Here is a 25,647-nt window from a genome sequence, read left to right on the forward strand (position 1 = left end):
ATTTAAAATGATCAGCTTCAACTGATGACGTCACAATGGCTCGTCTAGCAGTGATCAGCTTCAATGAAGATTTCATCCTATATTTCACGTTATTCGCTATTAAGCTTTAAAAATGCCAACTTTCACAAGATTTTTACTGTTAAAATCATTCCTGCCAGCTTCCACCACAATTCGACACAATGTTGCGACACAGGAACACTCTGAACTTTTCACCTCACAGGAGGGGGAGGGTGAATTGCTATTGCAACACGCAGGGCAATTGTAAATTAGAATTTTTTTTAAAGCACACTGCTGAAGGAGGCAGGGGAATACTGGAATCTTACATTCGTGAACAGGTTGGGTTGGAGGACCACGTCTGCACTTGGTCTAGAATACTATTAAAATTCTCATCTTGTATATGTGTCTGTGTGTGTCTGTATGTGTGTATGAGTTTTTCTACCTTCGTCAAAGCGCTGTGCGGTAGCACTCAAAGCTTTACATATTCTGTCTCACATTTTTCGCCTCCATGCAGTAACCAGGTTCACTAAAGGGCCTGTCCCACTTCCACGACCTAATTCATGAACCTAACTCTTGGTGAGACCACACCTGGAGTATTGCGTACAGTTTTGGTCTCCAAATCTGAGGAAGGACATTATTGCCATAGAGGGAGTGCAGAGAAGGTTCACCAGACTGATTCCTGGGATGTCAGGACTGTCTTATGAAGAAAGACTGGATAGACTTGGTTTATACTCTCTAGAATTTAGGAGATTGAGAGGGGATCTTATAGAAACGTACAAAATTCTTAAGGGGTTGGACAGGCTAGATGCAGGAAGATTGCTCCCGATGTTGGGGAAGTCCAGGACAAGGGGTCACAGCTTAAGGATAAGGGGGAAATCCTTTAAAACCGAGATGAGAAGAACTTTTTTCACACAGAGAGTGGTGAATCTCTGGAACTCCCTGCCACAGAGGGTAGTCGAGGCCAGTTCATTGGCTATATTTAAGAGGGAGTTAGATGTGGCCCTTGTGGCTAAGGGGATCAGAGGGTATGGAGAGAAGGCAGGTACGGGATACTGAGTTGGATGATCAGCCATGATCATATTGAATGGCGGTGCAGGCTCGAAGGGCCGAATGGCCTACTCCTGCACCTAATTTCTATGTTTCTATGTTTCTATGAACATTTTTACTTGTGGACATTTTTCATCGTGCTAGAAAAAACGCCCTGACCTACTTGATGCCACGAGTACCTACGACTAGCATCACGCCCTGCTACGACCTCCTACGACCTGGTGATGACCATGCTGCGAGCATGAGTCAAGGGCAAACTCGGCAGAGGTCGTGAATTAGGTCGTGAAAGTGGGACAGGCCTTTAAGATTTCATCCTATATTTCACAAGTTATTGACGATTCCAAATTTTAAAAAAAGGCAAAAAACTGTTCTCACAGACAGCCTTTTTTCAGGACATTCCAATGATGATGTCACAATGCCACTCACAGTGCACCAATCACAATGGGCTCTCAAGCTGCCAAGTGCCACAATGACATCACAATAAGATGTTGCCAATGGTAACCGCAGCTTCTCGCAGATAGCCTTTTTTCCAGGAGCTTCCAGTGATGATAATCACAATGGGCTCTCAAGCTGCTGAGTGCCACACCCCTTTGGTTATTCACCCCCCCCCCCCCCCCGGGTTATTCACCCCCTCCCCCCCAGGTTATTCATGGTTAAAGTAAAAAAAAAATGTTTTTTTAAACACCAGCTTCCAGTGACGTCACATTACCCCCCCCAACGGTACGGTGAAGCAGAATATTCCACCACTTTCCAGTGACTTTAGGAGGAGGGCCTCATTTCAAAAACAGCTTCATCAGCTCCCTAACACACACCGTTGGGGGAGCAGACACAACGGATCTGCACTTGGTCTAGTGAGCTATAAAGTTCTCTGCAAACATCATGATACATGTGACATATTTGAGTTATTTTCTCTTACATATCTAGACATTTAATTTAAAACACAACATTTCATATTGTTAACAGATTTATTAGAGTTTGCCATCATTCAACCCAGTTTTTTAAATTACTTGCATTTTATAATTCCAATCATCACAAATCTTTCATAAAACCTATTTGACATTGTCAATACTGTTTTTCTGCGATACACGACCTTGCCTCACTGACCAGAATATTAATATTGTGCAAATGCTTTTACTGATAATCCAATCTATGTTCTTTACTGATTGCAATTACTTATCAAGATATGTATTGGCATAATGCAAATGTCAGTTCATTGTACTTTCAACTACTGGTAAAGGATCACTCACTTTAATTCTGTCCCTAGGAATTAATTTACTTCTAACTATTGTCATGTGGAGTTTAGTGCGAAGTCCCAAAAGAATTTGCCATTTATTGACAACCTGCCATCGAGATGATCTGTGAGTTTCCTGCTATTTTTCTGACAGCTCAGTTTAAAAATAGCCAGATTTAAAGACTTCCAGTCCCCATGTCAGCATTTGTGAACATTGTGCCTTAAGGACGAATGCATAAAGCCTTGTGGAATGGGAATGTCATATTGTTACAGTATATCAGAGCTGTGTAGAAAAGGAAGAGAAAATACAAATGTTATTAGCATAAAGCTATATTGCAAAGCAGCTTCATGACCAATGTTTTGTTAAGAAAAAACTTAAATGTGCATTAATTGTGTACTGAGTTAAACAAAATTAGATTAATTGTCTGTAATCCTTCTCTCAAAATATTGGAATGCCATTTATAAGTTCATAAGTGATAGGAGCAGAATTAGGCCATTTGGCCCATCAAGTCTACTCCGCCATTCAATCATGACTGATCTATCTCTCCCTCCTGACCCATTCTCCTGCCTTCTCCCAATAACCCCTGACACCTGTATAATTCAAGAATCTATCTATCTCTGACATAAAAATATCCACTGACCTGGCCTTCACAGTCCTCTGTGGCAACAAATTCCACAATTTCTTGCTGTAGTTTCCTGTTGGACAATGAATTTTAACCACACCATGCATTTTGGTTCTAATTGTGGACCAGGCCATCACACAAACCAACCTCCTATTGATTCAATTTACCACATGCTGCCTCAGCAAGGCCACTAGCACAATCGAGGATGAGTCACACCCTGACCACTCCCTCTTCACCCCTCTCCCATCAGGCAAAAGGTATAGAAGTGTGAAAACGCACACCTCTGGATTTAGGGACTGTTTCTTTCCAGCTGTTATCAGGCAAATGAATCATTCTACTTCAAATAGAGAGCAGCACTGAACTACTATCTACATCTTTGATGACCCTCGGACTACCCTGACCTGACTTTTCCGGCTTTACCTTGCACTAAATGTTATTCCCTTATCATGTCTCTATACACTGTAAATGGATTAATTGTAATCATGTATTGTCTACACAACAAAAGCTTTTCACTGTACCTCAGTACACGTGACAATAAAATAAATGGAAAACTAATTCAATGCAGACTTGCCTGCTGATGCTAGCCCTAGTTATAAGATTGACTAATGTTCTATGTCATTTTCTTAATTTTTAATTTGCCTTGATGGCCTCTCCATGAGATGTTTGTTATAAGATGGCTGCTCCAGTGGTAAGTTCCTCTGGGGAGAGGAGCGGGAGAGTAGGGTCAGCTGGATTGCTATTACATCGAGCCTGACGCTTAAAATTATTTCTGTTCACTTTCAGCTTCTTTGTCAAGAAAGAGAGTGTTGTATGATAAATACCATCTTAAAGTGTAAGAAGTGGCCATGAGCCTTTAGAAAACCCTGATTCTGCCACAACTGGAGTATCGTGTCCAGGTTTGGGTGCAATGTTTGGGAAAAAGATATATAAGTGCTACAATTCACAGAAATATAGCTCACAGAAGCTGTGTTGTTCCCCTTAGAACAGTAGTTGTGAGTACAGTTTTTCAAATATTGTGTACAGTTTATTGAAAATTTGTTCCCTCAAGGACAAAAGATTCAAGAAGTAGGGGATATATAATTCTGATAATTAGCAAATGAATTAAAAGTGATACAAGGAAGAATAATTTATGCAGTGTATGGTGTGGGTGGGGAATAGGGTTGCCAACTTTCTCACTCCCAAATAAGGAACAAAAGGTCAAAATAAGGGACAAATTCCCAACCGCAATTCGTTGACCGACTCGGCCGTGGCTGGGTGAATGATGAGTTGGCCTGGGTGCTGGACTGCACACAAAGCCCAGCCGGCTGGCCAGCTGAGAAGTTTTGGCCGCAGTCCGGCACCCCATCCAACTCATGAACCAATGATCGGCCACGAGAAGGAGACGTGGTGGTGTCGGCGGTAAGCGAAGGTCCGAAGGTCAGACAGCTGGTCGGGCAGCCGTCCGACGGGACCATGGGCGAGGTGCTGCTGCTGCACTCCATGGGCTGCACTACATCGGGATGGGTGAGGCAGGGCCTGACGCGGTGCTCCGACCCAACAGTCCCCTTGACCCAAGTAGTAGCAGTCAAATACGGGACAAGAGCGGTCCCCTATGGGATAAACCAATTTAGCCCAATATACAGGATGTCCCGGCTAATACGGGACAGTTGGCAATCCTAGTGGGAATGCACATGATAGGTATTGGCAGAGGCAGATTCAATTGCAGCTGGATAAATATCTGAAAGGACATAATGTGCAAGACCAAGGAGAGGGGCCAGTTGAGTGGAATCAGCTTCAATGCTTTCACATCAAACCTGACAGTGAATTCTTCCCTTTAATGATGTAACAATTCTGTACAAGTATATGAAATAATGTCAGAAATTTGCTTCCTGACAATATTGACTTTGAATGCCATGATTGATTTTGAGTGTGACAGCGTGCAAAATTTCTTGATATTGAAAGTCTGGCTATAAAAATAGAAAATGATGGAAATGCTGAACAGGTGAAACTGTTTCTACAGAGAATACAATGGCCCATGGTGCTTTATACACTGTTGGACACCTCTGACCTGAAATGCTAACTCCATGTTTTCTTTATAGATTTTGCCGACCCTGCTATGCATTTTCAGTATTTTCTATTTTTGCCCCATAAATAATTTCTGTGATTTATTCTTCACCCTTTATTTCTTAGGAAGAAAAGTGGAGATATTAATTGGGATTTTTCTTTGATTATTATCGGGCTAAGTCAATCAATAGTGGCTGGGGTGGGAAGCCAACTGTCGGATTAAGAGTCATTTTGAGAAACTGATTCACAGAGGCAATTATTCATAAAGTTTTCAGGATATTTTGTACTTGAGACAGAATTAGCTTTTTATTGTGAAATCCATTCAATTCTCTAGAGCATCATTTGTTTTCGTTTACAAATTTTGAGGCAATAAGGAATTGAAGTTTCAGAAAAGAATTCCTTCTCCCTAAGAAGAAGAGCAAGCCCTCTATCCTGGGTGAAAAAGTCCTAAATGGCTCTAGACTAGGACACTATAATACATTATAGGAGCTAATACAATACAACTGCTGTTTCAAGGATTGAAGATATTGATTGTTGACCCTTCCCATCATAGTAGAACACTTATGCTCCTGATACAATAGACAATAGACATTAGGTGCAGGAGTAGGCCATTTGGCTCTGCGAGCCAGCACCGCCATTCAATGTGATCATGGTTGATCATCCACATTCATTACCCCGTTTCTGCCTTCTCCCCATATCCCCTGACTCCGCTATCTTTAAGAGTTGTATCTAACTCTCTCTTGACAGCATCCAGAGAATTGGCCTCCACTGTCTTCTGGGGCAGAGAATTCCACAGATTCACAACTTTCTGGGTAAAGACGTTTTTCCTCATCTCCGCTCTAAATGGCTTACCCCTTATTCTTAAGCTGTGGCCCCTGGCTCTGGACTTCCCCAACATTGGGAACATGTTTCCTGCCTCTAGCGTGTCCAATCCCTTAATAATCTTATATGTTTCAATGAGTTTCCCTCTCATCCTTCTAAATTCCAGAGTATACAAGCCCAGCTGCTCCAATCTATCAACATGTGACAATCCCGCCATCCCAGGAATTAACCTCGTGAACCCTATGCTGCACTGCCTTAATAGCAAGAATGTCCTTCCTCAAATTCGGAGACCAAAACTGTACACAATACTCCAGGTGTGGTCTCACTAGGGCTCTGTACAACTGCAGAAGGACCTCTTTGCTTCTATACTCAACTCCTTGTGTTATGAAGGCCAACATGCCATTAGCTTTCTTCACTGCCTGCTATACCTGCATGCTTACTTTCAGTGAGTGATGAACAAGGACCCCCAGATCACTTTGTACTTCCCCTTTTCCCAACTTGACACCATTCAGATATTAATCTGCCTTCCTGTTTTTGCCACCAAAGTGGATAACCTCACATTTATCCACATTAAACTGCATCTGCCATACATCTGCCCACTCACCCACCTTGTCCAAGTCACCCTGCATTCTCATAGCATCCTCCTCACAGTTCACACTGTCACCCAGCTTTGTGTCATCTGCAAATTTGCTAATGTTACTTTTAATCCCTTCATATAAATCATTGATATATATTGTAAATAGCTGCGGTCCCAGCATCGATCCTTGCGGTACCCCACTAGTCACTGCCTGCCATTCTGAAAGGGACCCGTTAATCCCTACTCTTTGTTTCCTGTCTGCCAACCACTTCTCTATCCATGTCAGCACTCTACCCCCAATACCATGTGCTCTAATTTTGCCCACTAATCTCCTATGTGGGACCTTATCAAATGCTTTCTGAAAGTCCAGGTACACTACATCCACTGGCTCTCCCTTGTCCATTTTTCTAGTTACATCCTCAACAAATTCCAGAAGATTAGTCAAGCATGATTTCCCCTTCGTAAATCCATGCTGACTCGGACCGATCCTGTTACTGCTATCCAAATGTTCGGCTATTTAATCTTTTATAATTGACTCCAGCATCTTCCCCACCACCGATGTCAGGCTAATTGGCCTATAATTCCCTGGTTTCTCTCTCTCGCGCCTTTCTTAAAAAGTGGGATAACATTAGCTATTCCCCAATCCACAGGAACTAATCCTGAATCTATAGAACATTGTCTATAGAATCTATAATTGTCGGCAGCTTTCCCAACTCCTAGGCACATGTCAGCATGACAACCTACAAGCTTTCTGATACATTTCATGCAGAGCCTGAAGCTGGAACAATTTTCTCCATTTTGCATATCAATTCAAGTGCCATATAATGAAAGAATGGATTGACTGGGCTTGTATTCACTGGAATTTTGAAAGATGAGAGGGGGGTCTTATATAAACATATAACATTCTTAAAGGGTTGGTCAGGCTAGATGCAGGAAAAATGTTCTCGATGTTGGGGGAGTCCAGAATCAGGGGTCACAGTTTCAGAATAAAGAGTAGGCCATTTAGATTCAGATTCAGATTCAATCTTTATTGTCATTGTGCAGTGTACAGTACAGAGACAACGAAATGCAGTTAGCATCTCACCCAGATGAACGAACATAGAATAATGAGCAATAAATATATATACGTACATACAGTAGTAGTAGTGCAATTTTCCTGGGGGAAGGAGTGTCCGGGGGGGGGGGGGGGGGGGGTGGGGGGTGACTGGCATCAAGGTGCAGAGTTAAGTAATGTAACAGCCGCAGGGAAGAAGCTGTTCCTGGACCTGCTGGTCCGGCAACGGAGAGACCTGTAGCGCCTCCTGGATGGGAGGAGGGTAAACAGTCTGTGGCTGGGGTGAGAGCAGTCCTTGATGATGCTGCGCGCCCTTCGCAGACATCGCTTGCTTTGGACAGACTCAATGGAGGGGAGCGAGGAACCGGTGATGCTTTGGGCAGTTTTCACCACCCTCTGCAGTGCTTTCCGGTCGGAGACAGAGCAGTTGCCATACCATACTGTGATACAGTTGGTAAGGATGCTCTCGATGGTGCAGCGGTAGAAGTTCACCAGAATCTGGGGAGACAGATGGACCTTCTTCAGTCTCCTCAGGAAGAAGAGACGCTGGTGAGCCTTCTTGACCAGTGTTGAGGTATTGTGGGTCCAAGAGAGGTCATCGGAGATGTTGACCCCCATAAACCTGAAGCTGTAAACATGTTCCACCTCCGTCCCGTTAATGTGGATGGGGGTGTGCGTGCCGGCCCTAGACCTTCTGTAGTCCACAATGAGCTCCTTGGTCTTCTTGGAGTTAAGGGCCAGGTTGTTGTCAGCGCACCATGCTGCTAGGAGCTGGACCTCCTCCCTGTAGGCCGACTCATCGTTGTTGCTGATGAGGCCAATCACCGTTGTATCATCTGCATACTTTTTGATGGTGTTAGTACCATGTACAGGCGTGCAGTCATAGGTGAAGAGGGAGTAGAGGAGGGGGCTCAGCACACAGCCCTGTGGAACGCCGGTGTTCAGGGTGAGGGTTGAAGAGGTGTGCTTGTCTGACCTAACAGACTGGGGTCTGTTAGTTAGAAAGTCCAGTATCCAGTTGCAGAGGGAGGGATCGATGCCCAGGTCACCGAGTTTGGTGATCAGTTTTGAGGGGATAATTGTGTTAAATGCTGAGCTATAAACGATGAACAGCATTCTTACGTAAGTGTCTCTGTTGTCGAGGTGGGAGACACTGAAGTGCCGTTGAGATGGCATCCTCCGTATTCCTGTTCTTGCGGGAGGCGAACTGATAGTGGTCCAGTGTGGGAGGTAGGCAGCCTTTGAGGTGTGCCAGGACCAGCCCCTCTAAGCACTTGGTGATGATGGGAGTAAGTGCAACTGGGCGGAAGTCGTTGAGGCTCGCCGCAGAGGAGAGTTTTGGCACCGGCAATATGGAGGTGGTTTTAAGGCACGTGGGGAAAACTGCTTGGGCAAGTGACAGGTTGAAGATGTCAGTCCAGACGTCTGTCAGCTGCGCAGCACAGGCCCTGAGGACGCGCCCGGGGATTCCGCCAGGGCCAGCAGCCTTACGTGCTTTAATCCTGCTCAGATTTAGGACATTTTTACCCAGAGATTTGTGAATCTGTGGAATTCTCTGCCACAGAAAGCAGTGGAGGCCAATTCACTGGATGATATCAGGAAAGTTAGATATAGCTCTTAGGGCTAATGGAATCAAGGGGTATGGGGAGAAAGCAGGAACGGGGTACTGATTTAGGATGATCAGCCATGATCATATTAAATGGTGGTGCTGGCTCAAAGGGCTGAATGGCCTACTCCTGCACTATTTTGCTATGTTTCAATGTTTCTATGACACAGAATCAATGAAAGAAGTCACATACCCAATCTGTTCACCAAAACTGGGCAATTTTATGAAAAGCACATCTTTATAGTCTTCCAGTTTCCACAATGAGTTCAAAAATTCAAGTCACGTTTACTTTTTCCAGTTACTTCCACGGATGTTTTAGGCTCTGATAATTTACAGCTCTCATGGCCTTTCCCCTCACATCATCAGCCTTTTCATTAACTAATTAAATATAAGGTGACTAGTAAAGTGTCGAAGTGAACACTTTACATTTGGTTATAGCTTTCAATTACAGCACAATGCCAAATATGGGTATAATTGTCAATGACTTTACATCATGGGGAACACCAGTATGAGGAGGCTGCTGAACACATTTCTCAATAGTGTATTGTTAAAATATATCTAGTTTGCATTTTGTACTAAAGCACAAAAAATAAAGAAAGTGTAGGTCAAAAATGGATAGCAAATATAGAATCCATTCTACAAAAATACAATGCGTTAAGATTGGTGTCTAGAGGCAGCCTAGGGGCTCCAGGTTCTATAATGCTAAGCTTAAATGATGGGTGTTTGGGACGGAGGGGGTGGTCTCATTCTGTTACAGAGAAGTTGAGGCTGGGGGTGTGCGGGCTGGGGTGGGGAGGTGAGAAAGGTGAGCGATTGGTAGTACAATCCGGTGGGACCTGACAAACAGTGGTCCACGTTATTTCTATGGAGCTTAGAGGAACATACCAGCTTCTCTGTTACTTGTTCCCCTTCCATTATACTTTGATGGTAGATTTTACAGGATAGACATTTCCCACATACAGTCAGATGGACTCATTTCCGATGCTAAGCGAGTGGCTTTCCATTTCTGCTTCTACGTGTGAAACTTTTCTGCTGGAAACCACGCATCTTTTTATTCCTTATTTTGCCCACTTCAATGGTACAGTGAGTCCCCCTGATGCATCTGTTCCTGAATCCTTTGAAGGCAGTCTACATAAACAACTTTGGTTGTTTTCGTCACAGAACCTTCTCTCAAGAAGTCTTCCAGACTTACCTGTTCTCAAATCCTTTGAAAATCTGGATAACTATCAGTTATTAGTTCTATCCCACAGTTGATGGATCCCCATGCTACACAGGGCACTGAAGCTGTATTTTGAACTGTTCACATTTGATGTCTCCCCTGTCACATTTCCTTGCAACTTTTTTTCCAAGCTAATCCTGAGGCATCAAAGGCTTACCACAAGTTGTGCTTCCTCCCCTGTGGCAGCACAAAAGCGTCAGTTATTAACCTTTACCTCTCCGGGACATCTAACATCTTGCTCTTCGGGATGATCAACGGTCCCAGTCTCACTAAAAATGAATGAAGCGAGGTTGTGCTTCTCTGCACCTCACCCACCACTGACACTGCATTATTTATCCACAGTCAAGTCCAATGTACTGTTGTAAGCACAAGAACGTGCTTATCCCCAAGCACCCGCATCTATTTCGAGAGGACAAGAGTGTAAAAACGGGGATCTAATGCAGACACTTTATAAGACATTGGTCAGACCGCATTTGGAGTATTGTGAGCAGTTTTATGCCCCATATCCGAGGAAAGATGTCCTGGCGTTGGAGAGGGTCCAGAGGAGGATTACGAGAATGATCCCAGGAATGATTGGGTTAACATATAATGAGCGTTTAGCAGCACTGGTTGCTGGATTTTGGAAGGATGAGTGGGTAACTCATTGAAACGTACCGAATAGTGAAAGGCCCAGATAGAGTGGATGTGGAGAGGATGTTTCCACAAGTGGGAGAGTGTAGGACCAGAGGCCATTGCCTCATAATAAAAGGACTTGCCTTTAGAAAGGAGATGAGGGGGGTTTTCTTTAATCAGAGTGTGGTAAATCTGTGGACTTCATTGCCACAGAAGGCTGTGGATGTCAAGTCAATGGATTTTTTAAGGGAGAGATTGATAGATTCTTGTTTAGTATGTGTGTCATGGGTTTTGGGGAGAAGCAGGAGAATGAGGTTAGAGGGAAAGATAGATTAGCCATGATTGAATAGTGGAGTGCATGTGAAGGGCCGAATGGCCTAATTCTGTTCCTATAAGTTATGAACATATGAACAGTGAGGTACAGATACAGTGACAATCTTGGTGCAGCATCTCAGGCACATAAAGTCAGACAACGCATAACACAAAGGCATACAAGTAATTTCTAAGGTGAGGGGCATACAAGGAATGCCATAATTGGGTTTGCTGAATTCCATTTGTTGGGCTTGGGCCACTCCCTCTTCTCCCCTCTCCCACCAGGCAAGAGGTATAGAAGTGTGAAAATGCACACCTCCAGATTCAGGGACAGTTTCTTCCCGGGTGTTATCACGTAACTGAATCATCCTACCTCAACCAGAGAGCAGTGCTGAACTATTATCTACCTCTATGGTGACCCTCAGACTATCCTTGGCGGCTAAACCTTGCACTAAATGTTATTCCCTTATCATGTATCTGTACACTGTAAATGGCTCGAATGTAATCATGTGTTGCCTTTCTGTGGACTGGATAGCACGCAACAAAAGCTTTTCGCTCAACTCGGTGCATGTGACAATAAACTAAAAGTGAAACTGAAATTGAAAAAACACGTCATATATTCTCAGTGTCATATTCAGTGGAGTTCGCACTATCTTTAAACAAAACGTAGCTAGCAATTTGGACACGCATTAAATAAGTGAAAGTGTTCAAAAGGGAACTGCAGATGCTGGAATATCGAAGGTACACAAAATTGCTGGGGAAACTCAGCGGGTGCAGCAGCATCTATGGAGCGAAGGAAATAGGCAACGTTTCGGGCCGAAACCCTTCTTCAGTAGTCTGAAGAAGGGTTTCGGCCCAAAACGTCGCCTATTTCCTTCGCTCCATAGATGCTGCTGCACCCGCTGAGTTTCCCCAGCAATTTTGTGTACCTTAAATAAGTGAAAGCCTGTTTGTACAGGGATGCTGCATGAAGATGTTTCATCAGATAATGTGGTAGGGTTATAGTGACCAACTGTATGACACACATGCCCATTATTCACAAGGGTAACATTTCAATAAACATGCAAAAAAAAGAGGTAAAAAATGGAACTGGAGGTCAGCAAGGATATGCTGATGACACCCAGTTGCAACATGTCTATCATAGGGCAGCAGGAATAGACACATTTGTCAGGCTGTTGACACCACTTTCAATAAACTGCATTGTGACATGGGTGCAGGTAGCACATATTAACTAGTGGGAGGATGTCAAGTACATTGTGTGGATTTCAGACAAGGTAAACAGCAAATGGAACTAATCTTTTTATCGAGTCAAAATGTTGCAAATTATTTTGTGGGAATGTTATCGAGCAATTGATACTGGGCCATAAGCTTTGATCGCCCCGACGTGGGGGCTCCAGCCTCCGGCTGCGGGAGCTTCGATCGCCACGATGGATGGTTCAACTGCCCTGACCGTGGGAGAATAAAGAGGAAGAAGAATGGACTTTTTTGCCTTCCATCACAGTGAGGAATGTGGGGAATCCACTGCGGTGGATGTTTATGTTAACTTCTATGTAGTTATGTCTTGTTGCTTTTTCATATGGCCGTATGGTATTTCACATATCAATGTATCTTAATTGGTGCATGTGACAATAAAAGGCCTTTGAAACCTTTGAAAGGAAATATCAGAGCAATGACCAAGAGATGCTGTTTTGTAGATTTTGAGGCATGTTTGAGCAAAAGAAAGAAAGATCGAGAAGCGGAGAAGGAATTAAGATCTCTGGCAGCTGAAACCAGAGACGTATAGAATAGGTTGCAGGTTAGTATGCAGGGAAATAGTACTGATCAGATTGCTCTAAGTGTTGGTGAGGTCTGAAGGGCCATATAGCTTCATTCAATGTTGTTAATAGGTTTAAGTTTAGGTTTATCACTGTCACGTGTACTGAAGTACAATAAAAAGCTTTGCTATCGAATCGGATAAGATAATATAATCAAGTCAAACTCATGTTCAATAGGTAGAGTACAGGGGAAGATATCGTGTGCAGAATATAGTTGTCAGTATTGTAGTACATCAGTGCCAGAGACAAAGTAGAATCCCCTCAATGGCGATGATGTGCGTTGGGCAGTACTGCAGCTTATGAATGAACCTTTCAGACACCTGATAAAAGAAAGGATGAAGCTGTTCCTGAGTCTGGTGGTGCGCGCTTTCAAGCTTCTGTACTTTTTGCTCAATAGGAGCAGGAAGCAGATGGAATGACCTGTGAGAGACCTGGGAGAGTCTTTGATTATGTTGGCTGCTTTTCTGAGGCACGTGTAGATGGAGTCTAAGGGGGGTGAGATTTGTCGATGTGATGGACTGTGCTACATCAATATCTCTGGAATTTCTTGCGGCCTTGGCAGATCTGTCCCCAAATCAAGCTGTCATGCAACGCAATATTGCACTTTCTAAGATGCATCTGTACATGTTCATACGGCACTGGAAACATGAGAGGATTGGGGAGATAAAGTTATGTGGGAAGTTTATCTATATGGTGGAGATTTTAAAAATAGGAATGTTTGAGGAAAAGGAAGGTTTTTGAAAACAGGAATTCGAATTTTAAAATGTACGTTTTGCTGAACCTGAACTAGTGTAGATCAGTGAACACATGTGAGGAGACATATTGGATTTACTGCATGTGCAGTTTTGGACAACCTCAAAATGCAGGCTGATCAGAAAGAGAGATAACAAACGTATGGGCAAGGGGTTAACTGACAAATGGGCTGAGACTGACAGTTAATGACATTACTATTGCCAAGTCCACCAAAAATCCACAGAAATGTAGCTGGACTTGTCACATAAATGCTGTGGCTGCAACTGCAGGTCAGAGACTGAGTATACTGCCTTGTGTGACCCATCTCCTCACACCATCTTCAAGGCACAAGTCAAGAGCATGGTGGAATACTCCCCCATTTACCTGGATGAGTGCAGCACCAATGATTCTTAGAAAGCTCAACACCAACCGCCCTAATTGGTATCCCATCCATTATGCCGATCATTCATTCAAGGTGGTGGCTCACCAATACCTTCTCAACGGAAGTTAGGATTTTTGAGCACTGTCAAGATCTCTTGAAACCACAGTTGTCACTGTGCGACTGCAAAAAAGGAAGTGGCGAGCTCATCCCTTCCAAAAGCTGCACGTTGATGTTCTCCCCCCCCCCCCCCCCCCCCATTGGGAGAGGCACCAGTTCTCACACAAAGGATCTGAATGGTCCATGAATTAATGGTTGACATTGTTTCTACAAATGGATGGGACAACTCACAACTTTACCACAGAGAATTCCCTGGATGAGATGCTGATGTGATTGAAGCCCAAATGTGGATGGATTGGTGCAGGACAAGAAGAGGATCCAGAAGCTGGGAGGATGGTTTCAAGTAGGAAACCCTGTGGGAGAACTCCAACCACAAGGGCATGGGGAGGGGGGAGGTTCACAAAATGGAGCCATATGGAGGTAATGCAAGAACTGGGAGTCTGGGAACTGGGACAGAAGTAGATCAGTCAATATATGTACACGACACTCAGGAAGGCGGTGGACTAAGATCAGCAGGTACATGATGAGTGTGAATTGGAGTTACTCTATGGATTCTGTGATGCAGCCAAAGCGGGTCAGGTCAGGGGTCACCGGGACCCAGCATAGCCTTGCTGGCATCTGATGTGAGAACTTTAGAGATGATCAACGCACCTTCGCATTTGAGATCTCAAATGCTATGGTAATGAGTAGAGTAAATGGTTGAGTAGATAACACAGTAGACATTTGTAAATATTAAAACTATTTTATGTGTAAATAATTGGAATGGAAGCAACATGGTCTAGTTATTGTACATTTGAGGACTAAGTGTATGGCATTATGACTTGGAGATATTGTGGCAGTCACTGCTGCCAGCTGAGAGTTAACTACTTTGAATAAAAGATGCAGTAGTTCTAACTTACTTTCCTTATTAAGCAGCAACACTAAAGAGCCTACGGGCATTGTAGTGAGTTGCCAGAGAAATATCTGGTGTCTAGTTAGGGAATAGAGCTTGTGAATAAAATAAAAGACAATGACTTCTATATTTAGTTGAAGGAGATTTATGTTCATCCAATTCTGCTTCATGGATACAGAGTCTGACTACGTTGAATGGTGCAGGGGCAAGGCATGGTACTAAGACTGGTACTGAGTAGGGAATCATCAGTGTACATGTGGGGGCTGATGCTCTGTTTGCATTGAAGTATTGCCAAGTATGTAAAGGAGAGGATCGAGGGCCAAGAGAGGACCTGGGGAACATGAGAGGAACAATGCAATGTGAAAAGTACTTACTGCTGGTAATTTTCTAGCTGTGATAGAATAGGGTAGAATAATATTAAGGAGAATTAACATAAAACATCAGTATGAAAAACATAGAGACCCTTGTCGAACTATTGCATAAAACCTTGTCTCAAAAATTACAACTGAAGACAAGACTTTCTTGGTGGCATATGAGAGTAAATATTTGACTGACTTGATTGTGAAGTATTATCTTGATGTTCGTTTGCACATTCAGCATCCCAGTGTTATCAATAACTAGACCTGTAACTTGCATATCACCATTACAGATAATGCACCTCAAATATATCAAATTGGCTAACGGAATCAAGGGATATGGGGAGAAGGCAGGAACGGGGTACTGATTTTGGATGATCAGCCATAATCATATTGAATGGCGGTGCTGGCTTGAAGGGCCGAATGGCCTACTCCTGCACCCATTGTCTATGTTTCTATGTCAGACAGAGCCATTAGGAATCAGTGATACCTCATGCATTTATGTTCTGGGATGTAAAGTACAAAGATTTCCACTTACCACAATAAGCATGATAACTGACCAAGTATAGTATAGCGAATCCCTGAACACAGACCACTGAGTCAGATATACAATCTGAAAAGGATAAAAAAGTCAAGTTACTGAAGAAGAAGATGGAATTTCTCATGAGAATTTTGCATGCGGTTACCTCATTCACATTCAGTGCCTCTGGAACCTCCAATCCCCACCATTGACATGAGCCTTCAGACATTCAGAAGAAAGCAGGAACACGAAGAACAAAAAGTACCTCAACTCCTACATTTTCATGTCTTGCCTTATCATCATATTCTTTTATTCTGTTTTTCCCCCTATCAAATACCGTTCTTCAATCTAAATGGCAGGAATCCAATCTGCTGGTAGGATGTTGTCAAAGACTACTGAACTTGCCACCAGTTGCTGAGAATGGTGCCAAGGAAAATAATAGAACTCCTTCCCCAATAATGCTGAGGGAACACCTTCTCCAGAAGGACTGCAGAGGTTCAAAGGAGTGGCTCACCACCATCTACTCAAATGATTAGGGATGGGCAGTAAATAGTGTAAACCAGAGCCCATTATAACATGGACATTGGGCCTATTCATATACCTTTTTGTATCCACAACCTATGTCGACAGCATTTTTACCCAATGTAAATCATGATAACCTCAACCTCACCAAACGAGAAATTGAGGAAAGGTTAAAAAGGCTGAGACTGTTTCCCCTGCAGCAAAGGAAGTGGAGGGGTGACCTTATGGAGGTTTATAAAATGATGAATGGCATAGATAAGGTAGATAGTCACGGCCAAAGAGTAGGGGAGTAAAATTAGAGGGTGCAACTTTAAGGTAAGATTTAAAGGGTACCTGAGGGACAGATTTTTCACATAGAGAATGACGGTTATATGGAACGAGCTGCCAGAGGTGGTAGAGGAAGGCATAATTAGAACATTTAAAACATATTTGGAGGTTCAGAGGGATATGGGCCAAACACAAACAAATGGGGTTAGCTTAGATTAATTTGCTATTATCAATAGCAATTTATGAACCTAGATCACACACCACACTTCTCTTCACTTGAAGCAGGAATTGCAGCCTTTGTGTGCAACCTACAATAGATAATAATAAGAGCATCTGACACAGGTTTCAGCAATGAGACGTCATGTAAAGAGTCTGCACCGTCACACTGTCCTCCTGCACACAGCGTCTGCCGGCCTCAGTGTTCAATGGACAGTGCTGTGTAAGATGATTCCCAAGTTCTCCTTTCATTGAGCACAGCCATTCTCTTCAGACCACATCTACATTGCCTGTTGCAATCACTAGCCCTTGGATCAGCCTGCACCTTATGCTGGCTTGGGGTCAGGCGGGGCTGGATCAGGCCAAATATTGGTAGTTTGCGGACCACATATTTAGGAAATGCCTTTGAATTTTCATAAGATACTACATGCACCTCACAGTTTACGCATGTTTGATTTTGTGCCTTTTTAAAAAAAGAATAACGCTCGTTCTTTTAATACCAAAGCCTGATTTATGCACTCGTATTTTCCAAATAATACTCTCAAACATACACCTGGCTGCATAGATAGACCCGTACATGTTTAATTTACATGTTTTTGAATTTTGCGGTACTTTTCAAAAACGTAATCTCCCCAGTAAAATGCGTGGTGCCTGCATATTGTTATACTATTTGTATTATTCTACAATACTCTGTCAGGCAATGTAGTTAGGAGTGCAGTATAGCTCACCTTGCAGTAGAATTATTAATTGTGTCAGAAACGTACCACCTCATTCACATTTTGAGAACTGATGGAGCAGGAGGCGAAATACCGTAATCTTCATTTAAAAAAAAATTATCTGTCGGATTACACCTTTTACTTTAAATTCTACATGACTTTACTTTCAATTATTTATTGTAGAAAAAGCCAGCGTTATTTCAAAATCATCAGGATAATTAAAAGAACATCACAAGCAAGTGCGAGCAATTCCTGGAGGCATTTGAGCTGAAATCCAGGATTCTGTGTGTGAACTCTCTTGAGGAAAGTTACTTTAAAAAAAAACCTATCCTCCTCCTCAGATTTTTAACATTAAAACATCACGCTTTAATCTCATTCCTAGATCTAAAAAGACTTTTGAAACACTGTTTTTTGACTAAAGCAATATAGATCAACCGTCTTGAAAAGCAAATATCACTGGTTTGTTATTCTGAGATGTTAGGAGTGCTGTAAACTGGAATTGATCACTCCTATATATTCTTATTTCCCTTTAGTATTATTTTATTTATGTTTTTTTAGTTGAGTATGTGAAAAAGATTACAACACAGAAAGACTATCGGCCCATTAAAGTGTCTTTTTCAAATACCATTGGTTTGATTTGTTATGTACTTTCTTCAGATATTTAAAATTAAAAAAATACAGCACAGTTGGTAGCATTTTTGTTTCTGAGTCACAAGAACGTTGTAGGCTCAAGCCCCTCTTCAGAGATTTGAGCCAGTGTTCTTTTCATTTCTTCAACTTCCCTCACAAGGAACGAATGAATCATTGATTTTGTTTTCATCAGAAGGAATGGAATTAATGCTGGTTTGGTAAATTCTGCTTATCTTACATTTGCACACGTCATCAGGGCAAATTTACAGAGCAAGATTCTGAAAGTAGCAAATCAAATGATGAAAGGAGAAATGTTTAAAAGAACACTGTTACAGACTTTGAGTCTTCAGAATTGGACCGTTGAGAATATCAAATCGCAAAAGACTAAAGCTTTTAAATTAAGCCAAATTAAGCATCAAGAAAAATGTTACTTAAAATTTCAACTTAAATGCCACTAAAGGTTGTTTTGTAATGTCCCAAGATATTGTTGAAGCAATACCCATAACTTGTTTTTAATGTAAAATAACTTTTGTATAAGATAACAAGATTCTGAGCCACACAGCAGTTATGAACAGTAAGCATATTTGCTTTGAGTTGTACAGAGAAATATATAAATTCTGAATAGAAAACTTGCATAAGGCAAGACTTTCTGGTGCAGGATGTAATTGTACCTTTGGTCTGCCCTATATCATAGAGTCATGGAAACAGAGAGTGATACAGTGTGGAAGCAGGCCCTTTGGCCCAACTTGCCCACACCGGCCAATATGTCCATGTTACATTAGTTCCACCATACTTCCATATCTCTCCAAACCTGTCCTATCCATGTACCTGTCTAACTGTTTCTTAAACGTTGGGATAGTCCCAGCCTCAACTAACTTCTCTGGCAACTTGTTCCATACACCCAACACCATTTGTGTGAAAAGGTTACCTCTCAGACTCCTATTAAATCTTTTCCCCTTCACATTACATGTATGTTCACTTCCCTCCCCAATGACACCAGGGGAGTTAACATTGGAGCAGGCAGGTGAGCTTGCAAGGACATCCATTCTAAACAAGTTGGTAAAGTTTTCAACTTTGATTCAATATTTTTCAACAGGGCTATCTTCAACAGGACTGACCTGCCCTGCAAATAATCCGCAGACACCAATGATACACAGAATGTTAAACACTGCAGAACCAACGATAGTTCCAACTCCAACATCTCCATGGGTAATAAAGACACCTATAAGAACAAAAATGAGCGTGTTACTTTGCATTTGCTTCATCAGACGTCATTATAAGAAAATTAAGAAACAGCAATTGAATTTGGGAGTACAGAGAAAGTGCACCAGACTGATTCCTGGGATGTCAGGACTTTCATATGAAGAAAGACTGGATAGACTCGGCTTGTACTCATTAGAATTTAGAAGATTGAGGGGAAATCTTATAGAAACTTACAAAATTCTTAAGGGGTTGGACAGGCTAGATGCAGGAAGATTGTTCCCGATGTTGGGGAAGTCCAGAACAAGGGGTCACAGTTTAAGGATAAGGGGGAAATCTTTTAGGACCGAGATGAGAAAAACATTATTCACACAGAGAGTGGTGAATCTCTGGAATTCTCTGCCACAGAAGGTAGTTGAGGCCAGTTCATTGGCTATATTTAAGAGGGAGTTAGATGTGGCCCTTGTGGCTAAAGGGATCAGGGGGTATGGAGAGAAGGCAAGTACGGGATACTGAGTTGGATGATCAGCCATGATCATATCGAATGGTGGTGCAGGCTCGAAGGGCTGAATAGCCTACTCCTGCACCTAATTTCTATGTTTCTATGTTTCTTTAGACGATCCAAGTATTTAAGTTGATCTGCAAACTATTTTCAAATTAAATTACATCTCCAAATTACAGATAACAATTATGACAATTTGATTTTCTTTGCATACAAAATTAAATCATTGGCATGTGCCGTCTGTTAAAATCAAAAGAATGAATGTGAAAAGAAGGGTCAGGACAAGTAGACACAAAGTGCTGGAGTAACTCAGCAGGTCAGGCAGCATCTCTGGAAAACAAGGGTGGTTGACGTTGCACGTCAGAATCCTTTAGATTGGAAAGGTCAGGATAGGTTTTATTCTCAATGGATCGTATCCCAAAGGGATAGAATTTCTACTTATTCTTTCATGAAACTCGCTTTGATTTGAGAAGAACTTACCTGTGTTGATAGAGGGATATAGGAATGTTTAATAAATGTGGTGTGCTCATTTACAAACACTTCATCAAATATATGGATCAAGCTTCCAGAGGGTCAAGGCCAATACAACGAGAACATTTAAAATTCACGGGGATGGGTCGATGGATAGGAAAGTCTTGTAAGACAAGACTAGCTTGGTTACATAACTTGGCTAGCATGGACAGGTTGAGCCAAATAGCTTGTTTCCATGCTGTACAGCTCCATGACTTTATGAACGGCTAAACTGGCAGAGGCTCGGAGAGATTTCCTGGACAGTGATATACTCACACACATCCCTCTGCAGTTAAGAGTTCAGAGAGTCAAGAATGTTTTATTGTCATATGTCTCAGATAGAACAATGGCATTCTTACTTGCAGCAGCACAACAGAATATGTAAACTTTGAACAATATAACGAAAAAGAACACAAGTTCAGTGTGTGTATATATACCTGTACATAAACACACACACACACACACACACACACACACACACACACACACACACACACACACACACACATATACATACATACACACACACATATACACACACACACACACACACACACACACACACACATACACACACACACATACATACACACACACATACATACACACACACATATACACACACACACACACATATACATACATACATACACACACACATATACACACACACACACACACACACACACATATACATACACACACACATACATACACACACACATATACACACACACACACACACACACACACACATATATAAATATCTAAAAAAAACAAATAATAATAGAGCGATGTCTATGTAGTTCAGGGTGTTAGAAATTTGTTACATTTTAGAGTAAAGGGCCTGTCCCACCAGCATGCGTCTAGCGTGACCAAACGTGGTGGCTTGAGGCGTATGGCCTCGCGGGGCCGGTCCCACTTCCAACCGCGGAGCCGTCTGGAGTTGTGCGGGGCTGGTCCCGACATCATACCCACCAATCAGCTGGGCAGGAAGCGGGCCGACTGAATTTGGACGTCGCACGGCGTCTGGTGGTCACGTCATCACGCAATGGCACGCCGGGCAGTGACGTCATCGCGCAACGCCACACGCTAGGCGTACACCGTCAAGACGCTGCGTATGATGTCAAGACACTGCGTACGGTGTCGAGACGCTGCGTACGCCCGTCCAGGCGCTGCGTACGGCCTCAATGCGGCTGTGGGCCGACAGGCCGTTGATGCGCGGAATTTTTGGACAGTGTCAGTTTTTCGGAGCCCCGCGCGATGTCCGAACCAGCTCCGCACAACTCCATATGGCTCCGGCGATCGAAGTGGGACCGGACCGGCTCAAGCGACCACGTTAGGTCGCGCTCGCCGCATGCAGTCGCATGCTGGTGGGACAGGCCCTTAAGACAAATAAGCAGATCCTTGCTTTTGGATGTTGTGTGCAATCAATATACAGGAATAATTACAAAATTAAAAAATCTAATGTGCTAGAAATATTCAGCAGCTCTGACAGCATGTGGCAGAAATATATAAAATACATAATCAACTTTTCAGGTCAGGGATGTTTCATTGAAATGGAAATGTTAATCATTTTATCTTTCCACAGATGATGCCTAACAGCTGAGCATTTCCAGCATTTTCAATTTCTCTATTTTGGATTTAGAGCCACTGTGGTATTTTACATTGCTGTCAGAAGATTTATGAATTATGTAAGGACATTACCAATGACTGATGCAAACAGCTCTGGTGCCGAGCTTCCAGCTGCCATGAAGGTGGCACCGGCAACATCTTCATTCAAATGTAATCTCTGCGTTAATAAAAAAATAGAAGTTATTACTGAATATCACAAATGTTCAGATACACATGTAATTACACTTTCGCAGCCCTGAGACTTCTAGAAAGCAGTGATTTTTCAAGATGTTCCTACCCATCTGTTATCTTGCAGATAATTATAAACTTAAAGAATAGTTTCTCAATCATCACTTTTGTTGTTTATTTTATAATAATTTTTGATGAATTATCAATCACTCCGTTCAGCTGTTGATGTCTACATTATTCATATTGGAGTTATATGTCTTGGCAGATAGAGTTTAGTTTTCAAAGTAAGTGTGATCTTAACCAAACAAACTCATTTCTAAAGGCAAAGGCGATCAGCCCAAACTTTTACAGGACCAGCTTGGTTTTCCAAACAGCAACTCTTCTGCAACTCTGTGGCAGCAGCAGCAGCAGCAGTGTGTTATAGAGTGATACAGTGTGGAAACAGGCCCTGCGGCCCAACTTGCCCACACTGATCAACATGTCCCATCTACACTAGTCCCACCTGCCTGCGTTTGGTCCATATCCCTCTGAACCTGTCCTATCCATGTACCTGTCTAAATGTTTCTTAAACGTTATAATAGTAAAATGTGATAATAAAACATTGCAATAATAAACAATGTCACAAAGCTGGAGGTTTCGCTTGGGTATGTGGTTGGAACAAGGTAGTTTGGTGGCTCTGTAAGTTTGTCCATGGTGCAGTATGCCATTTGTTTCATTGAAGAAAAGGGTATTTGCAGATCAAGATGTCAGACCTGCTATAAATCATGCCTGAGTGATCCCTACACACTTTTGATTTCTGGATTGTATACGGCAGCAGATATTTGGGATGATACGGTAGCGCAGCAATAGAGTTGCTGCCTTACAGCGGCAGAGACCCTGGTTCGATCCCAGCTATGGGTGCTGTCTTTGTCGGAGTTTGTACATTCTCCCTGTTTGTACGTTTTCCCCGGGTTCTCTGCTTTTCCAAAGATGTACAGATTTGTATGTTAGTTGGCTTTGGTAAAATTGTAAGTAGTGTCTGGTGTGTAGGATATCCCTAGTGTATGGGGTGATCACTGGTCGGCGCGGACTTGGTGGACCAAAGGGCCTGTTTCCACACTGTATCTCTAAAGCCTAAATCTGAAGGCTCTGGTCAAAGACCAACACTGCCTCTGCAAAATCTCTTCAAATTTACAAATCAATCCTTTTCCTGGTCTAGTTCTCCAACATTGAGGCCCAAGTTACAGTCAGTCTGCTCGTCACATCAAGTACATTACTGGTACCAGACTCCAGGGAGGAGATTACCAGAGAAAAAGATTCATGGATGTGCTCAAAGCTCTTTGAAGACATGCAACATCCCCAGTGACTGAGGAATCTCAAGCCCACAGGCATTCAAAATAGAGAAGGAACATTCAAGATGGTGTTGGGAGCCTTGTGGCCATACAACACAAACACACAGGTACCCTGTGTAAACGGCAGAAGATGCGTACAATCCACAAACTACCCATCCACCCATTCCATCCAGCCACCTTCTGTCTCAGATGCAGAAGAATCTGTATTTCCCATTTTGCACTCATTAGCCTCTTCAGAACCACAACATTGAAGCAAATGCCAAAGAAGAACATATTGACAGAATGCATCAAAGACGTGACTTCAAAATGTATCTCTTCAGATCTATCAAACAACTACTGTTTAATGTTTCTGGATAATATAAGCAAACGTATACTCTGAATTAGGCAACACGTTTTTATTCATATCTCTGGATCTGGGTGTCAATATCAAGGCCAGGATTTAATCAATTGTTACTGCATAATACAGGCTTCAGACACCATCTTTGTTGATGGTGCTCTCAATGTACATGCAGTTCAACATACCTCACATATCTTTTCTAAGGCTGGAACAAAGAAGTCATCACAAACTATAGCCAGTGCGTAAAACATATACATGGCCTGTAAATAGAGAAGAACAAATGCCAGTCAGACTTCCTGAAAATACTTTTTCATTCAAAGATTTCAACACTTATCTCCTAATCTCGAAAATAGCTTTTGACTTGATTTCTGTTAGGATTCTGACACGACATACATGGCCAGTCCATGGATATGTATAATGTAAATGTTGTACACCATAAGTGGATTTTTCCTGGGAGATATTGGAGGGTGGCTTGTCCAATGTAGGATTTTGCACAGTGTTACTGAGAAGCAGTTTATTAGTGAACTCATTTATCAGTGAGCTTTTCCATGCCAAAGATAAACCAAGGCAACAAGACGGAACCAAACATATAGGTACATTCTATGTTATTGATGGTAAGTTCATAGGAACATAGGAGCAGAATTAGGCCATTCGGCCCATTGAGTCTACTCCGCCATTCGATCATGGCTGATCTATTTTTGCCTCCCTACCCCATTCTCCTGCCGTCATCCCATAACCTTTGACACCCTATATCAGACCATATGACAGAGGAGCAGAATTAGGTGTAAAGCCAACAGCATTCAACTTCTCTTGGTGTATTATTGATATGTCTGAGAAAGAACTGCAGATGCTGGAAAAATCGAAGGTAGACAAAAATGCTGGAGAAACTCAGCGGGTGAGACAGCATCTATGGAGTGAAGGAAATAGGTGACGTTTCGGGTCGAGTCCCTTCTTCAGACTCAATAGGTGATGTTTCGTGTCGAGACCCTTCTTCAGACAAAGGAGGTTCTTGACCCGAAACATCACCTATTCCTTCGCTCCATAGACGCTGCCTCACCCGCTGAGTTTCTCCAGCATTTTTGTCTACCATTGATATGTCTGACATCAGCTGGAGTATTTTGAGGCAGACCCTGTGCATGAAATAGCCAGCGTGCGTACCTTTAGAATTCACAGTGTCTGGCAGCTTAGTTGTGCTCCCAAAGCTAATACATCACCATCTGGATACATTTTTGTTCTTTTCCTGTGAAACATTGTAATTTGAAGGGAAAGGTCAGCCAGAGAAGATACTCACAAAGGACTTTTTCAAATTCACTTTGGATAGACAGTGACCTGAAGAACCCTGATGGTCCCGTTCCAGATTCAACGGTAGTGCCAAAAATAAACCAAGAGTAACAAGCTAACCAGCTGAAATGTGTGGAGTACTGAGAGAATCCACACAGAGAATTATGGATTGATATGTTCACATAATAAAATGTTGGAGTATAAAAATAAATGTATTCCAAATAATTACAGTTCAGGAAAATTGCATATTGTAACATTGTACCAAATGGTATTGCATGTATGTTATACAAAAAGCCCCGAATATTGCAATCGCTAACCTTTGGAGCACTGGAATAAATACACACATCCAGAAGTTTCAAAGGAGCTAGTCAGTTCT

At 42.5% G+C, this 25,647-nt stretch overlaps 1 protein-coding gene across 2 annotated transcripts in view; it reads right to left on the reverse strand.

The window, feature by feature from the left end:
- The window catches only part of slc24a4 (solute carrier family 24 member 4), a 234,354-nt gene that overhangs the window by 54,544 nt on the left and 154,163 nt on the right, over window positions 1-25,647 (reverse strand). For both annotated transcript variants that reach the window (XM_033027758.1, XM_033027757.1), the window contains exons 4-7: window positions 24,176-24,250; window positions 22,227-22,311; window positions 19,426-19,529; window positions 15,975-16,049 (exon numbers count right to left, since the gene is read on the reverse strand). In XM_033027758.1, the coding sequence (XP_032883649.1) occupies window positions 15,975-16,049; window positions 19,426-19,529; window positions 22,227-22,311; window positions 24,176-24,250 (339 nt within the window). The remainder of the gene's footprint in view (window positions 1-15,974; window positions 16,050-19,425; window positions 19,530-22,226; window positions 22,312-24,175; window positions 24,251-25,647) is intronic.

This window comes from Amblyraja radiata, chromosome 9, assembly GCF_010909765.2.
Source record: "Amblyraja radiata isolate CabotCenter1 chromosome 9, sAmbRad1.1.pri, whole genome shotgun sequence".
Classification (NCBI taxonomy): domain Eukaryota; kingdom Metazoa; phylum Chordata; class Chondrichthyes; order Rajiformes; family Rajidae; genus Amblyraja; species Amblyraja radiata.